Source organism: Ranitomeya variabilis, chromosome 1 (genome assembly GCF_051348905.1).
Source record: "Ranitomeya variabilis isolate aRanVar5 chromosome 1, aRanVar5.hap1, whole genome shotgun sequence".
Taxonomy (NCBI): Eukaryota; Metazoa; Chordata; class Amphibia; order Anura; family Dendrobatidae; genus Ranitomeya; species Ranitomeya variabilis.
In genome coordinates, this window is record NC_135232.1 from 686618631 (window position 1) to 686636372 (window position 17742).

The 17742-nt window shown below is 42.8% G+C and overlaps 1 protein-coding gene across 2 annotated transcripts in view; it reads left to right on the plus strand.

Annotated features, from left to right (window-relative positions):
* SYNE2 (spectrin repeat containing nuclear envelope protein 2) overlaps positions 1-17742 on the plus strand; it is a 424330-nt gene that overhangs the window by 122981 nt on the left and 283607 nt on the right. For both annotated transcript variants that reach the window (XM_077265969.1, XM_077265976.1), the window contains exons 14-23: positions 3032-3194; positions 4966-5062; positions 5640-5824; positions 7105-7251; positions 8160-8297; positions 8533-8706; positions 9848-10006; positions 10387-10560; positions 13544-13681; positions 13788-13946. In XM_077265969.1, coding sequence (XP_077122084.1) covers positions 3032-3194; positions 4966-5062; positions 5640-5824; positions 7105-7251; positions 8160-8297; positions 8533-8706; positions 9848-10006; positions 10387-10560; positions 13544-13681; positions 13788-13946 — 1534 coding nt within the window. The remainder of the gene's footprint in view (positions 1-3031; positions 3195-4965; positions 5063-5639; positions 5825-7104; positions 7252-8159; positions 8298-8532; positions 8707-9847; positions 10007-10386; positions 10561-13543; positions 13682-13787; positions 13947-17742) is intronic.

Genomic DNA, 17742 nt, shown 5'->3' on the forward strand with positions numbered 1-17742 from the left:
CTGACCTGTATTACAGAGGGCGTCTTTTATGATTATTATCATATAGGGCGTAGTTTAAAGTAGTTATAAAAGAACTTGTAATGTGACCATCAATGATTTTGCCAAAGAGAAATTGCTCCTTAGGCCTCATTCACACATCCATGATTCCAGTGCGTATTTTATCCATTTTTTTTTTTTTTTTTTACAGATATCGCACATACCCATTATAGTCTATGGTGCTATTCACATGTCCTTTTTTTCAGCAGCATGAATGGCAGGGGCCAGTACAAGTCTATGGGTCCGTGAAAAACACGTACCGCAGACGAAAGACATCCCCGTGTGCGTCCATGTTAAACATTGCAAAGTATAGGAGAATACTTGTCATTTATTTCTTTCTTTATCCATCTAAGAAAAACACCGATGATAAAAACGGACACATGGGTAGTAAAAATGGACACAAGGATGACACTGGCACCATTTTTTCATGTACGAGTTAAACACCGACCTGTGAATGATTCCTAAGGCTGGGTTCACATTGACATGACTCTCCCAGAGTTTGATCCGAGTGTCATGTAGGTGTAATCCATTCTCTTGCATGAGAGAATGGAAGCACAGGTGCGGGGAACTTAATTTCTCCACCATATTTTCCATTGTCTCTGTGTCTGCAGTAATCTGATGAGATCTGAGTGCAGTCCGTGCTTTGTTTGCACCCGTAAACTTGCACGGTTGCACATTATCCGGTTATCGGAGCCACTCGCAGCATGCTGAGTTGGCATAAGAAAAAAATCGCAGATCTGCATTGCCCCATAGTATAACATTGGGTCCAGTGCTATCCTGTAAAACATTATATAGCACTCAGCTGTGTTATACGCTCATGTGAGCGAGCCCTAAAACAGATTTGCTTCTTAAAGGGAACCTGTCGTATTTTGCGTGTGGTCCTATCTTGTAGCAGTATAGTATGAAGCAGGAGGAGCTGAGCAGATTAATATGTAGTTTTGTGGCAGACTATTTAGTAGAGTTTATTTTATACAATTAAATCTCCTCTCATGTTTGGGAGTTCGGTGGGTGGTCTTTATCAGTGATTGACAGCTATTGATACATAGAAAGAGCAGGGATTAATATGAATAAAATACAGGTTACTGAATCATTTTCTACAAAAGTATAATCTGTCCCACTTCACCTGCTGCTCTGACTGGTTCCCTTTAAGTAATGTTCACTTCTCCAAAACATGAAACGATCCCTTAAGTCACACATTAGATCTCGATAAATGAAAGATTCAAGATGAAACTCTTTACTGATAAATGGTCTCATTTGTTTTTAACAAAATGATGGATCAATGGAAACCGAAAATTGTCAAAGAACGGAGGGATGAATCCAAATCATCCCGAAAATCAAAGTTATACGTTAACACCCCAAATTTGTGTGAAGTTCATCATGGAAACTCATAATGTCAATAGTTACAGTGTATGGCCCCACAAGCCTGCCTGTGATTGCAATGTCTGACAGGATGGCAGATGGTGTCTTGAGGTCTCCTTCGAGACCCATATAAGGGCACCAGTGATTCCTGGACTGTCTGTGGTGCAATTTCGTGCCTTCAGATCCACTAATTTTTAATGTCCCAGAGGGTCTCAGTTCTGGAGAATGTGAGGTGCAGTGCATGGCATCAACGTGTTCATCATCCAAGAACTGTCCAAACACTCTGGCCATATGAGGATGGCATTGTCCTGCTCTAACAGGAACCCAGCGCCCACCGCACCAGTGTAAGGTCTGACAATGACTGAGGGTTTCATCCTAACAGAATGAGGATACCTTGGGCTATCATGTGGATGTTTGTGCACCCCTTTGAGTATATGTCTCCCCAGACCACCACCAAGCCGCCGCCAAACTGGTCATACTGGATGATGTTTCAGGCAGCATAACGTCCACAATGACGTCTCCAGACTCTTGTTTGTTACATGCTAGTTTTGAGCTTGCTCTCATCTGTGAAAAGAACGGGACACCAATGATGGACCTGACAATTCTGGTGTTCTTTGGCGAATGGCAATCAAGCTTCAGTGTGTTACCTGTGAACACAGGTGCCACTACAGGACGTAAGGCTCTTGTGCCACCAACATGGAGTCTGTAAAAATTATGGGTTGATGCTCTTCTACAGCTCAGTCCGGCTGTGTGCATGTAATGGCCTGTGGTATCTGCTCTTGAGATTGTGCTGAGAAACTTGGTAGAGCGTCTTGTGGTGGATTGTATTAATGTGCCATCCTGAAGGAACAGGACTACTTGTGCCACCTGAGTGGGCTGCGGGTACCACCTCATGCTACCATTGGAGACAAGGATGCTAGCAAAATTCAAAACTCGAGCAGAATCTTCCATTGACGATAAGAAGAGATTAGCTATCTATGGCCAACACATACAAAACTATTCCTGGTACTTGGGGGATATTCCCTTTATGATTTTGAGAAGCAAAACATAATTTTTGGGAATTGTTACATGCGAAGACACCTACGTAGGAGAGTTATATTCACGGCGAGACTCCATACTACCGGCAATAGAAAGTCCAGTTGGTAAAATTCCATTCTGCCACTTCTTATAGGGACACAACCCATCAGTTTTCCTTATGCCGATATACTGTTCAGTTGCAGCTGCCATTCCAGACTGGGTATACACTGACCATAGTGTTCCTCAGTGGTAGGATGGAACCCGTACGCCATGAAGAAATGGGCTGAATATTCCTGCAGCCGACAGCTGGTTTCCATAATTAAGTGATTTATTTTTTCTTCCAAAAAATATACAGTATATAATTTTATTAAGTGATGACACCTTCTTTATACTGTATAAATATATTTACTGTATAATTATATTTCTGGACAAAGAACGAGGATTCCAACGTCAGGATTTATTAGGTAAGTATAGAAACATGAATATGAAAGAGATATACAAAAAAGTGTCACAACCACCAAGGGAAGACTATGAAAAACACCTTTCAAACAGATGTCCTTAATCATTGCAGTAAACTATATAAATATGTTTACTGGATAATTCTATTTCTGGGTTCAAGGTTGGAGAAGATATTGGCATCAAACTTCATTGTTCTTGTGGACTACCGCAGTGCCGGATACTATGTACTCGCTCTCCTGGAGGAAGGGAGACCGAAGCTAAAGCCTTGGAAAGTAAAGTACAGATCTCAGGAGTCTGTGGAGGCACTAAGTGAGGATTACAAGGTTAGTTATGTGGCGTCTTTGTATCCATTACATTATCAGCACCTCTGGGTTGATTGCGCACTTGAGGGTAATAATGATACACACCTCAGCTGCTGCTGAACCTCATAATACACACTTCAGCTGCTGCAGAACCTCATAATACACCTCAGCTGCTGCAGAACCTCATAATACATACCTCGACTACTGAAAGTCATAATAATACACACCTTAGCTGCTGAAGGACATAATAATATACACCTCAGCTGCTGCAGAACATCATCATATATACCTCAGCTACTGCTGAACATCATCGTACAAACGTTAGCTGCTGTAGAACATCATGCTACGCTTCTCAGTTGCTGCAGAACATCATCATACGCATCTCAGCTGCTGCAGATCATCATCATACACATCTCAGCTGCTGCAGAACATCATGCGCATCTCAGCTGCTGCAGAACATCGCCATACCCACCTCAGCTGGTGCAGATCATCATCATATGCATCTCCGCTGCTGCAGAACATCATAATACACACCTGAGCTGCTGCAGAACATCATTCGCATCTCAGCTGCTGCAGAACATCATCATACACACCTCAGCTGCTGCACAACATAATCATACGCATCTCAGCTGCTGCAGAACAGCATAACACCCAGATCAGCTGCTGCAGAACATCATTATACACAGATCAGCTGCTGCAGAACATCATTATAGACAGATCAGCTGCTGCAGAACATCATTATACACAGGTCTGCTGCTGCGGAAAATCATATCTCAGCTGCATATGTTCATTATGAAAAGGATGAGAGCATTTCATACAAATTAATCAATGCTCAATGGATACTTCCCTTTAACCTTAAAAGAGTTTCTGCAGCATCTGAGGTGTTTATTATAGGTATAATGTAACCTTCTTGTATAAATTATTACAAAGTTATTCCCCCTTTATCTACAGCAAAAGCTATAAATGTCTGATAGATTAGTGTCCTACCTTTGGGACCCCAACATACCTTACCTCTAGCCATCCCCCTGGCCACAAGGTAGTCACTCATGCTCCAATTCTTCATACCTTAAGGCTGTGTGCACACGTTGCGGATTTTTCGCTATAAAAGCCACTATAAAAACGCATAAAAAACGCATACATTATGCATCCCACCATTTAGAATGCATTCCGCAATTTTTGTGCACATGATGCGTTTTTTTCTGCAAAAAAACCGCATCGCGGCAAAAAACGCAGCATGTTCATTAACTTTGTTGCTTTTCGAGTTTTTCCGGCTATTTAATGCATTGGGAAGCTCTGGAAAAAAAACGTGCAAAAAAAGCATCAAAAATGTGAAAAAAAAATGCATGCGAATTTCTTGCAGAAAATGTCCGGTTTTGCTCAGGAAATTTCTGCAAGAAATCCTGAACGTGTGCACATAGCCTAAAGGTGAGTGAGGAAGAGCCATGGACGTGTGCAGCCGGCGCTGCACTCTAGATGTGGCCTCTGAGGGCAACCTCGCTAGGATGGGGCAGAATCTGGGGACCCCTTTTGTGAGAGGTCCCAGATGTGGAGGTGCAGATACCAATTTTTCTGAACTCTATGCACAACTACATTACCCGTCCTGCAATTACAGCTCCTGGCTGGTAGGACATTATGGGACTTGTAGTTTTTCAGCAGTTCTGCTCATCAGATTTCTACCAAGGAATCATCTGATTGTAACTTCTCCAGTTTTCTCATTCTCTCCATCTTGCCCATCTTTTCCTCCTGGGCGGCTGGATGTGTCCATGACTTTTCTGTTTCTTTCCTTTTGTAGGAGTTTGTGGAGGGTAAACAATTCATGGTCCTTTTGGAAACGGCGTTTCAGAAATTCAGGGACCTTCATAACCTGCTGCAGACCACTGATGACTATAGTAAGTAAAATCTCCTTGCATTTAGTCGTAAAATCTGATATGGTGTGCAAATATGAACACATGGCATATTTGCTGGGATTTTGTAGAAAATCCGCAAAATGGAGTTATAAAACCCCATTTATTTGCGGCTTTTGTGTGAACGCTATTCACTGCCAGAGAACTTTGACAATTATGGGGTCTCGCAGAAAAACAATTGCAACTTATATGGAGGAGTCGGAGCTCCACTGTTTTACAGATCTCATGATTTCTGTCTGCAGCAGGCACTGGAGGAGCTCAGCGAGAGCTCCCCCTAGTGGTGGCTCTAGACTGCCAGATCTGAATACATTTTGGGTTAGTACTAGATAGTTACAAGTCACTGCTATCATCGGTCTTCTTTATGGGGGTACTGTGGGGGATGGATTGTAAATTTACCTTTTTTCCTATTGAGAAAATATTAAAGGTTCATGATAACCTTGCAAAATATCAGCTTGTTGCGGACAATTTCTTCATGTTGCCAAATGTTGGAAGTCAATAAATGGATGATGTGGAGGTGTGGGATAGTCACAGTATCTGACATCCTTTTTCTATTCATTTCTAGTGGCTGACCCTGAAATCCCAAAGCAATATGAAGCCATAGAGTCAACCTACAAGACATTTGTGTCTTCGGCCAATGACGCAGGAGCTTCCCTAGAGCAAGTACTAACCAGTTGGACTCATTTTGAGAATAATATGACCCTGATCACAACTTGGCTGGAGGAGCAGCAGAGGATCACACCGTCCAATGTAAGTAATAGGATTATATCATGGTAAAGGGGCACTGTCAGCAGCCTTATCTGAAGGCTGTATTTGATGGAGGAGCGGATGATGGGTTTGGGCAGATATCGATTTCTAAGACTTAATTCAGTATTTTCACATGAAAATCTGTTCAAATCCTGCAGGGACACTTAGAAAAACCTGAAAATCAGGCTTCCTCCACCCACTCATAGAAAAAGCCTGAGAGTCCTGCTTCTCACACCCACTCATTGAAAAGCCTGAGAGTCCTGCTTCCCATCCACTTACAGTGAAAATCTGAGAGTCCAACTTCCCCCACCCACTCATTCTGAAAGCCTTAGAGTCCTGCTTCTCCTATATACTCATAGAAAAAGCTTGAGAGTCCCACTTTCCCCACCCACTTATAGAAAAAGCCCGAGAGTCCTGCTTCCCCCACCCACTCATAGTGGAAGCCGAGAGTCCCACTTCTCCTATCCACTCATAGAAAAAGCCTGAGAGTCCTGCTTCTCCCACCTACTCATAACAAAAGCCTGAGAGTCTCGCTTCTCCTATCCACTCATAGAAAAAACCTGTGAATCCCACTACTCCCGCCCACTTACAGTAGAATCCTAAAAGTCCTGCTTTGCATATTCACTCATAGAAAAAGCCTGTTAGTCCTTTTCTCCCACCCTCCCATAGGGAAATCCTGAGTGCCCTGCTTCCCCCACCCACTCATAAAGAAAGCCTGAGAGTTCTTTCTCCACCCACCCATAGAGAAAGCCTGAGGGTCCTGCTTCCCCAACCCACCCATAGAGAAAGCCTGAGAGTCACGCTTCCCCCACCCACCCATAGAGAAAGCCTGAGAGTCCTGCTTCCCCCACCCCCCATATAGAAAGTCTGAGAGTCCTGCCTCCCCCACCCCCCCATATAGAATGCCTGAGAGTGCTGCTTCCCCCACCCCCCATATAGAAAGCCTGAGAGTCCTGCTTCCCCCACCCCAATATAGAAAGCCTGAGAGTCCTGCTTCCCCCACCCCCCATATAGAAAGCCTGAGAGTCCTGCTTCCCCCACCCCCCATATAGAAAGCCTGAGAGTCCTGGTTCCCCCACCCCCCATATAGAAAACCTGAGAGTCCTGTTTCCCCCACCCACCCATAGAGAGAGCCTGAGAGTCCTGGTTCCCCCACCCACCCATATAGAAAGCCTCAGAGTCCTGCTTCTCCCACCTAGTCATAGTGAAAGCTTGTTATCTGCTGGGGAAACACTCCTACTTGCTGACTTTCTGTAAGACTTTTTTTTACCAAACAAATGCAGGTCCCCGTGGAAATTCTTGCGAAATGGAAATCATTACTCGAGTCTATTATCAGGGACGGCAGCTTCCTGATTGAAAGGACGTATGAGAAAACGGCGACCAAGATTTCCCAGAGGCTCAAGACATTAAACCATCGATGGAGCAGATATGTACGGTTATGAAATAATTTCTAAGTGTGAACACGTGTGATATAGGGATGGGTGAGCATTAATAGAGAGAATGGGGTATCCAGTATCCAAAACAAAATCTCATATTCCCTTTTAGGGGGGTTCACCCAATCAGGATCCACATATAGAGAAAGGCTATAGAGAGTTCCTCTTATCCTGGTGGGACCCAGCATATCTATGCGTTACAGCCCATTAATTTCAGTGACACGTGTGTAATCTATCATTTTCCCTGCTGGGAATTGAGCATTTTTAGAGGTATTCCCATTTACCGTAACACCTTCATTGTGTATCTACAGAAGAGACGTGCACTCTTTCCACCTCTGACACCCTAGTTTATCTTGAGGAAGGGGTTCCATTTTGCACCACCCGGAATGGAGAGCTGGCCATACATGCTCCTATGTGCGTTCCGAATATTTCCCCAGTGGGAGATATGGCCCTATCTCTGAGGGGTTCCCAGAGGTGACACCCGGATATATCAGATATTCATGGCATAGTGTGTGAATATGTCCTAATTATCTGAGATAGGAATATCCACTGGTGGTCACAGACAGGAGAGGGCTGCTCAAAAACAATATATGAGCCCTTTGCCATCCAATAGCTCATCATAATGCACAATTCCACCTACTTTGGAGGTGGTAGTGGCCCCCTTATCTTTTGAGCCCTGCACGTCTGCACAGGTTGTACCAATGATATGTCCGCCCCGACAATATCCCTTTATTTACAGTATAAGGACATACTTTAAAATCTACTAGTACTATCTCCAGGTACGTACATTCCTTTTAACATTCGCTTAGGGGTCCTATTTTATAGGGCTATCGTATACCTTACTGTAAATAACCAGTTGTCCGAAGTCTTCTGTAAATATTAATTAATATCATCGTCTTCCTCAGGTGACACAACATGAAGAGCAAAAGGTCCGTAATGGCAGCACCGCTGAAGAGCATCCGGCTGATGACTCAGAAGAAGTTTGCAGGACACAATCGGAAATTTCTGATCGCTCCTTCAGTCTATACATCCAGAGTTTACAGGTCAGTGAATAGTTTTAGTCTTTTCTATAATTTATTATAGGGGTATTATTAAGGTTATGATTAGAGATGTTCTGTACATCAAAATGCAATGTGCTCCCTCTAGTGGTGACTGCTAATATGTACACAGGAATATTAATTTATACCACAATGGTTGGAGACGCATTAACTCTCACAGGACAACTTAGGAGAGGATATAATAAACTTATATTTATGTTTCAATGTTGGCATTTTACAGAAGAGTGGGAAAGATACCAAAACCACGGAGACATCTTCAGAAATCATCAGCCACTTTGAAGTAGTAGAGAAAGTCATGGAGGCTGCGGACAGCTGGTCTGGGAAGGCCGAGCAGCTTCTTAGCGATATTGATCAACAGGAGACCACACGGGAGCCTTCATGTGTAGATATTCAGGTAACATTGCTGGTGATTCATGCAATCCGAGTTGTAGACCATTTCATTGGGTTCCAGAAAGTCAAGAAGGCTAGAACTATATTGCTATAAGTGCAAAATGGTAGTAGATTCTTGGAGACATGGGGTCTTGCTCAAAGATAGCGTTAGTTATGCCAATGTTTGTAGGAGACCTCTTTATTAGTGATGAGCGAGTATACTCCTTGCTCGGGTTATCCCAAGCACGCTCAGGTGTCCTTCGAGTATTTTTTAGTGCTCGTAGATTTAGTTTTCCTTGCCGCAGCTGAATGATTTACATCTCTTAGCCAGCTTGATTACATGTGGCGATTCCCTAAAACCAGGCAACCCCCACATGTCCTCAGGCTGGCTAGCAGCTGTAAATCATGCAGCTGCGTCAGCAAAAACGAAATCTCCAAGCAGTTACAAATACTCGGAGACAACCCGAGCATGCTCAGGAAAACCCGAGCAATGAGTATACTCCCTCATCACTACTCTTTATAGAAGAACTGAATTGATAGCATAAAAAGGGTCCGAAATTAGCCCAATGGTCATGGAAAAAGCCTATATGGAAAAAGCAAGCATCAGGCCCATGTGTTGTGGGAGGCAAAACCTTCCACCATATTGAGGGTAATTGCTGATTGCAGCTGAGACCGCAACCGATCGCAGGAACAGGACCCTGTAGTGCCCAGACTAAATGGAGGATTGGTCCCGCAATGGGCACCACCACCACTCCATTCATTGTCTATGGGACTGGCAGAGCTATGTGGGCAGCTGGTGATGACTTGCATTTGTGGTACAACCCCTTCTAAGCTTAATAGATCTAGGAATAAGTAGGAGTACCAAAAAAAATCAAATATGAGGAGATCATACAAATCCCATTCAGATTTTGTCAGGACCAGATCGGACAAAGCAAAATCAGGACAATGCAAAATCACTGCTGCAGAGCAAAAAGTATAAAGTGGTGTTTTTCTTATTTTTTGAACATCTCATTTAAAAGCAGATGATGAGGAAAGGGCCCTTTAAGGCTCCCAGCATTTACATTACGTGCACCATTTGTGGTGTCAGTCATAATTACAGTGTGATTAATCATTCGGGAAATATTCCGGTATGTCGTTCTCATACAATGCTTATATTGTCTCCTTAGGATTTCTATCACGATGGGATTTCTTGCCAGGAGCGGCTCGAGAAGGCAGAGGTGAATGTGCAAGCGCTGACACAACTTCTCCACCGTCAGGAGGATGTACAGAGCTCTGATTTTGACAGATGGCGGCACAAGGTTGTCAGAACACGGGAGAGAGTTCAGGTAGTTATATATCGGCTCGTGAGAAAGTGGCAATGAGGAAACGTATAGCATACATCACTCTGAACTGCAATACCAGGACTGACCATGGACCAGAGGGGGAGCTGTTTTTGAAGTTGTCTTTTTTGTTACTTGTATATCATAGAGTTTAGAACTCCTTTTATTAACCAGAGAAGATCTGAAAGTGACTGGTACATTCAGCCTGGCAGTTTAGCTCTCAGATGACTGTTCAGAGTGAATCAGCTGGAGGTGGGCTCCACAGGGACCCCAAAGGTTGAGGCTCTGATGGAGTAAATTATTTTTTTAAATCAATACCTATAAGAAATACTTTGGTGAATGTGATTTTTGTTTCAACCCTCACACCAATAATCCTATTATTTTAGGATTTGGTCTCCAGGGCGAGTTGGATCGTGAACCCCCCAGAACAAAGTTTGTCTGAAGAAGACATAAAGAGGAACTTTGAGAGTTCAAGGAGCAATTTGGAAACTTATATAACTGAAGCTCTGAGCCTGTTGGGACAGAAGGTCACCCCGGAGGAGTTCATCTCGCAGTATGAGGTCTGTGTTGTTCTCTTTGTGGCCTCCAGCAGTTTTATGTGGCTACAATTTACGACATTTTTATATGTGACTCCGTAAAATGTTTGCGCTATAAATCTCATTCTCTGCCTGGTGCTCGGCTTCCTTCATATGTCCACACTTGTCTCCATTTGTTGCTAAAGACTTTTATTGCAGTGTAACATTTTCTTTAAATCTTTGTATTACAGTGACTTGAACGGGTCTGGTTTTGGTGGGCTTTAGCCTATATTATGGCAGCCCATCTGGGACAAGCAGAGCTGCAGTTTAAAGAATGGTGAAGGCGCACAATGGCATCTCTAGCCATAATTGTTAGGCCTCATACAGACATGGCAGAACACATCCAAAGCGGATTTTGCCATGTTTACTGATTAGGCCTCTTTCCATTTCATTGGGGCTTTGACATCTCCATTCACATGGCCTAAGGCCTGAACATGGTTCAGACTGACCATACACAGATCATTTGCCCCTCAGCTATCTCTGCTGACTCACCCATATGTATATGTTTTCAGCAGTAAAAGAAGGATGAGTCACTACTTAATACTTAGAGAACAAACGGATCAGTCATGATGGAATCCGAGACTAAAGGTCCCATGCAAAATTAGACTAAAGTTGTCCCTCTAATATTGTCAGGATTGTCCGACAGTCTAATGTGTATTAGGGCCCCAAGACTCATGGAGAACACAGAAGCCGACAGGCTAATGTGTAGGGGGGCCCCATGACTCATAAGGGGCACAGGAGCAAAGCACTAGTATGTATGGGAGCCCATGACTCATAGAGAGCACAGAACCCAAGCAGTAATGTGTATGAGGGGCCCCATGATTCATTGGGAGCACAGCAGCCGAGCACTAATGTGTATGGGGGGCCCCATGACTCAGGGAGCACAGGAACTGAGCACTAATATGTATGGGGACCCATGACTCATAGGGAGCACAGGACTAAAGCACTAATGTGTATGAAGGGCCCCATGTCCCATTGGGAGCACAGGAGCCAAGCACTAATGTGTATGGGGGGCCCATGACTCACAAGGGGCTCAGGAGAAAAGTACTAATGTGTTGGGGGGCCCTATGACTCACAGGGAGCACAGGAGCCGAGCACTAATGTGTATGGGGGACCCCATGACTCAGGGAGCACAGGAACTGAGCACTAATATGTATGGGGACCCATGACTCATAGGGAGCACAGGAGCTGAGCACTAATGTGTATGGGGGCCCCATGACTCATAGGGAGCACAGAAGTCGACTACTAATATGTATGGGGGCTCCATGGCTCATTGGGAGCACAGGAGCTAAGCACTAATGTGTGTGGGGGACCCCATGACTCACAGGGAGCACAGGAGCTGAGCACTAATGTGTATGGGGGACCTGAAGACTCAGAGAGCACAGGACCCAAGTACTAATGTGTATGGGGGCCCCATGACTCATAGGGAGCACAGGAGTCGAGCACTAATATGTATGGGGGCCCCATGGCTCATTGGGAGCACAGGAGCTAAGCACTAATGTGTATTGGGGGGCCTGGTGACTCAGTGACCACACGACCCAAGTACTAATGTGTATGACGGGCCCCATGACGTATTGTTAGCACCGGTGAGCACTAATGTGTATGGGAGCCCATGACTCATAGGGAGCACAGAAGCCGAGGCCTTACAGTTGCTATAATTAGTGAAAAATAAGCTCGTACTTGGCAAATATTCTAAATAATGATGGATTTCCAATATAAAGCTCCGGGTACGATTGTGCATGTGGGTTATTCACGGCTCCATCTTTAGGGACTGGATTTATTTTGGTCTTTACTCTGAGTTACGACAACTGTTTCATACAACCGCAACCCTGAGCGGTTATACAGCGAATCGCACACTGCCGTATTGACCTTCCGTGCAGATGAGCGTGTGGTCAGTGGCTTTACAGCGGATGACACAGCTCATATTATGGCGAGCCGCACACTGCTGACCTTCACATGCAGATTCAGCGTGTGGTTTAATGGTCTCATAGCAGGTGGTGTGTGTATCGGACACTGCTATATCGGCGATCGCACACGAATTCCAGCCTGCGAGTCACCGTGCTGACAGCAGTGTTCCCCGCATAGGGTGATTGCGGCACATGGCGGCGGGGCTGTGTGTGTGGTGAATACCGCACCACGTGTCTCATTTGATTGATCGCTGTGTAATGTGTGTGAACATATAACAAGAGGCACTTATTGCATGTCAGATGAGTGATATACAGTCAGTATGATCCGCAAGAGAATTATAATGCCGATAACAATTATTTTCAAGCAGAGATTTTTCATTAAATGGTGCCACACAGTGAGTCTGATCTCCCAATAATAATTATAAATTGGGATCAGTACAAAGTTGGCTCTGCCACTTTTAGTCATTTAGCTACAGCTAGCACATGATAGAAGCCAACTAATGCTGGTTATGATTAATAGTATATGTTTTTTCTGCCATAATTTACTTATTTTATTTGGGGGATTTATTTGACCAATAATTTATGGGGACATTAGTCTAAACCTCTTTAGATTACCGTAATTACAATTTCTATAAATTTTGCCTATTGGAACTAGTGGACCACATATGACATCAGTGACCTAATATACATCCAGTGATGTATGTAAATGAAAAAAAAAAATCAAAAAATGTGTTTTTAAACTTATGGAATACAAGTTAAATTTTAGTCACACATTAGCTTCTCTTTCTCTATTTTGCATTTCTGTTTCATACAACTGCAGCTGCATCCCCCTCCTCTCCCCTCTTCTTTGTCTTTTGCTATTGTATTACTGAAAACTAGCTTTTTTATTCCCTGAAGACATATATAAACTGATTTATGATCCTAAAATTGATACCAGAATGATTTATTAGTGATATTTTGTGATGCATTTGATGCTTATCACACCTTGTTCCCAGAGGTGAGAACAGAGCCCAACTCTGATCAATATGTTAAAAAAACAAATGTCTTTTACCTTTTCACAGACTTCTCTCAGCAAATTTGGAGATCAAAACTTGGAACGTTTTCTGAAAGCCACAGAGCTGATGAAGAATATTTCATCCTCTACAAAAGAGAAGACGCTGGTGGAAAAAGTGAGCGCTGACGTCAGAGATCGATGGAAGGTAATGAGAAGCAGTCTTCATCTTCTACTGGTTGAGTTCTTCTCTTTGGAAAAACCTGAAGAAGGGAATCCCTCAAATTTAACATTTTTTGATTTTGCCCTTCCAGACCGTTCATGATGATTTGGAGACATATGTCAGTGAATTAAAACTCCATATAGAGAAGAAGAAATTTGACGAATTGATTTGCAAATTGGACAAACAAATTTTAAAGGAGAAGAGTAACACTGTTGTTGGGGACATGGAGGAGCTAATCCGAGAACATGAGGTTGTTATATTTTCTACACGTCTCATAATAGTAAAGTGGAAAAAACTCTGCCCTGACCCCCCGATCATTGCCTTGTATCGTTACAATTAGTATACTAAGCCTGCCTATAAATGTGAGACCTCTCCAGAAGATTCCACTGATGTTGGCAGGACCTACCGACTTTATTGAACAAGTTTTCATCACTTATTATAGAGACGGGTCTGTTCCTAAATTAAATTATGTTACAAAAATTTAAAAAAAATGTAAAAATGTCAAACAATAAATAATTCATAATCCTAGTAATAAATATACAGTTGTGCTCAAAAGTTTACATACCCTGGCAGAATTTTTGCTTTCTTGGCCTTTTTTCAGAGAATATGAATGATAACACCAAAACCTTTTCTCCACTCATGGTTATTGGTTGGGTGAAGCCATTTATTGTCATACTACTGTGTTTTCTCTTTTTAAATCATAATGACAACCTAAAACATCCAAATGACCCTGATCAAAAGTTTACATACCCTGGTGATTTTGGCCTGATAACATGCACAGAAGTTGACACAAATGGATTTGACTGACTACTAAAGGTAACATCCTCACCTGTGACCTGTTTGCTTGTAATCAGTGTCTGTGCATAAAAGTTGAGTGAGTTTGTGGGATCCAGACAGACTCTTGCATCTGTCATCCAGCCACTGACGCTTCTAGATTGTGAGTCATGGGGAAAGCAAAAGAATTGCCAACGGATCCACGGGAAAAGGTAGTTGAACAGTATAAAACAGGAAAGGGATAACAAAAATATATGCAAGGAATTGATAATGCCAGTCAGCAGCGTACAAACTGTTATTAACAAATGGAAAATCAAAGGCTTTGTAAAAACAAAACCATGGTCAGGTAGACCAACAAAAATTCCATCCATAACTGCCAGGAAAATTGTTTGGGATGCAAAGAAAAACCCACAAATAACATCAGCTGAAATACTGGACTCTCTGAAAACTAGCTGTGTTGCTGTTTTAAGATGCACAATAAGAAGGCACTTAAAGAAAAATGGGCTGCATGGTCAAGTCACAAGAAGAATGCCATTACTGCGCAAATGCCACAAAGTATCCGGCCTACAATATGCAAAACAGCACAGAGACGAGCCTCAAAACTTCGGGAACAAGGTAATTTGGAGTGATGAGATCAAAATTGAACTTTTTGGCCACAACCATAAACATTACATTTGGAGAGAAGTCAACAAGGCCTATGATGAAAAAAACACCATTCCTACTGTAAAGCACGGAGGTGGATCGCTGATATTTTGGGGATTTGTGAGCTACACAGGCACAGTAAACTTGGTCAAAGTTGAAGGAAAGATGGATGCAGCACGTTATCAGCTAATACTGGAGGCAAAATTGCACTCATCAGCCCGGAAATTGCATATCGGCATACCGGACATTCTTGGACATTCCAACATGACAACGATCCAAAACACAAGGCCAAGTCATCCTGTCATTGGCTACAGCAGAACAAAGAGAGGGTTCTAGTGTGGCCATCTCAGTCTCCTGACCTCAATATCATTGAGCCACTCTGGGTGAGATCTCAAGCGCGCAGTTCATGCTAGACAGCCCAAGAATTTACAGGAACTGGAGGCTTTTGCCAAGAAGAGTGGGCAGCTTTACCATCTGAGAAAATAAAGAACATCATCCATAACTACCACAAAAGACGTCAAGCTGTCATTGATGTTAGAGGGCAAAAAACACAGTAGTTTGAAAATAAATGGCTCACCCAACCACTAACCATGAGTGGAGAAAAAGTTTTGTTGTTATCATTCTTACTCTTAAAAAAAGGCCAAGAAAGCAAAAATTCTGCCGGGGTATGTAAACTTTTGAGCACAACTGTGTGTATATATGAATATATATATACGAGCACCAACAATTTGGTCTCTTTGAAAATCCGAGAGGTCTGCCATTGGTATCAGGTTCTCATCAATGTTTTTACAATTCTGCAAAACAGTTAATTTACATACACATAGCACAAATAATCAACTACAAAACATTACCATATGTCACGGTTTGCATGTTTATAACATGTTCGAAGATTATGATGCCAAAACGTTGTGTTTCCATTATTTGGTCCAACCCCTGTATATACAGTTTACAGTATATATATATATATATATATATATATATATATATATATATATATATATATACCGTATATATATATACTCACTGGCCACTTTATTAGGTACACCTGTCCAACTTCTTGTTAACACTTAATTTCTAATCAGCCAATCACATGGCAGCAACTCAGTGCATTTAGGCATGTAGACATGGTCAAGACAATCTCCTGCAGTTCAAACCGAGCATCAGTATGGGGAAGAAAGGTGATTTGAGTGCCTTTGAACGTGGCATGGTTGTTGGTGCCAGAAGGGCTGGTCTGAGTATTTCAGAAACTGCTGATCTACTGGGATTTTCACGCACAACCATCTCTAGGGTTTACAGAGAATGGTCCGAAAAAGAAAAAAAATCCAGTGAGCGGCAGTTCTGTGGGCGGAAATGCCTTGTTGATGCCAGAGGTCAGAGGAGAATGGGCAGACTGGTTCGAGCTGATAGAAAGGCAACAGTGACTCAAATCGCCACCCGTTACAACCAAGGTAGGCCTAAGAGCATCTCTGAACGCACAGTGCGTCGAACTTTGAGGCAGATGGGCTACAGCAGCAGAAGACCACACCGGGTACCACTCCTTTCAGCTAAGAACAGGAAACTGAGGCTACAATTTGCACAAGCTCATCGAAATTGGTACAGTAGAAGATTGGAAAAACGTTGCTTGGTCTGATGAGTCTCGATTTCTGCTGCGACATTTGGATGGTAGGGTCAGAATTTGGCGTAAACAACATGAAATCTTTGGGATGTGGTGGAACGGGAGATTCGCATCAGGGATGTGCAGCCGACAAATCTGCGGCAACTGTGTGATGCCATCATGTCAATATGGACCAAAATCTCTGAGGAATGCTTCCAGCACCTTGTTGAATCTATGCCACGAAGAATTGAGGCAGTTCTGAAGGCAAAAGGGGTCCAAACCGTTACTAGCATGGTGTACCTAATAAAGTGGCCAGTGAGTGTATATATATATATATATATATATATATATATATATATATATATATATATATATATATATATGTATATATATATATATTATACAGAGTGGGTGCGGAAAGTATTCAGACCCCATTAAATGTTTCACTCTTTGTTTCCTTGCAGCCATTTGGAAAATTCAAAAAAGTTCATTTTTTCTCATTAATGTACACTCTGCCCCCCATCTTGACTGAAAAAAAAACAGAATTGTAGACATTTTTGCAAATTTAATAAAAAAAACTAAAATATCACATGGTCATAAGTATTCAGACCCTTTGCTCAGACACTCATATATAAGTCACATGCTGTCCATTTCCTTGTGAACCTCCTTGAGATGGTTCTATTCCTTCATTGGAGTCCAGCTGTGTTTAAATAAACTTTATTTAGAAAGGCACACACCTGTCTATATGTGCAGGTCAGACCAAATGAGAATCATGAGGTCAAAGGAACTAGCCAAGGAGCTCAGAGACAGAATTGTGGCAAGGCACAGATCTGGCCAAGGTTGCAACAGAATTTCTGCAGTACTCAAGGTTCCTAAGAGCACAGTGGTCTCCTTAATCCTTAAATGGACCACCAGAAGTCTTCCTTGATCTGGCCGTCCGACCAAACTGAGTAATCGTGGGAGAAGAGCCTTGGTGAGAGAGGTAAAGAAGAACCCCAAGATCACTGTGGCTGAGCTCCAGAGATGCAGTAGGGAG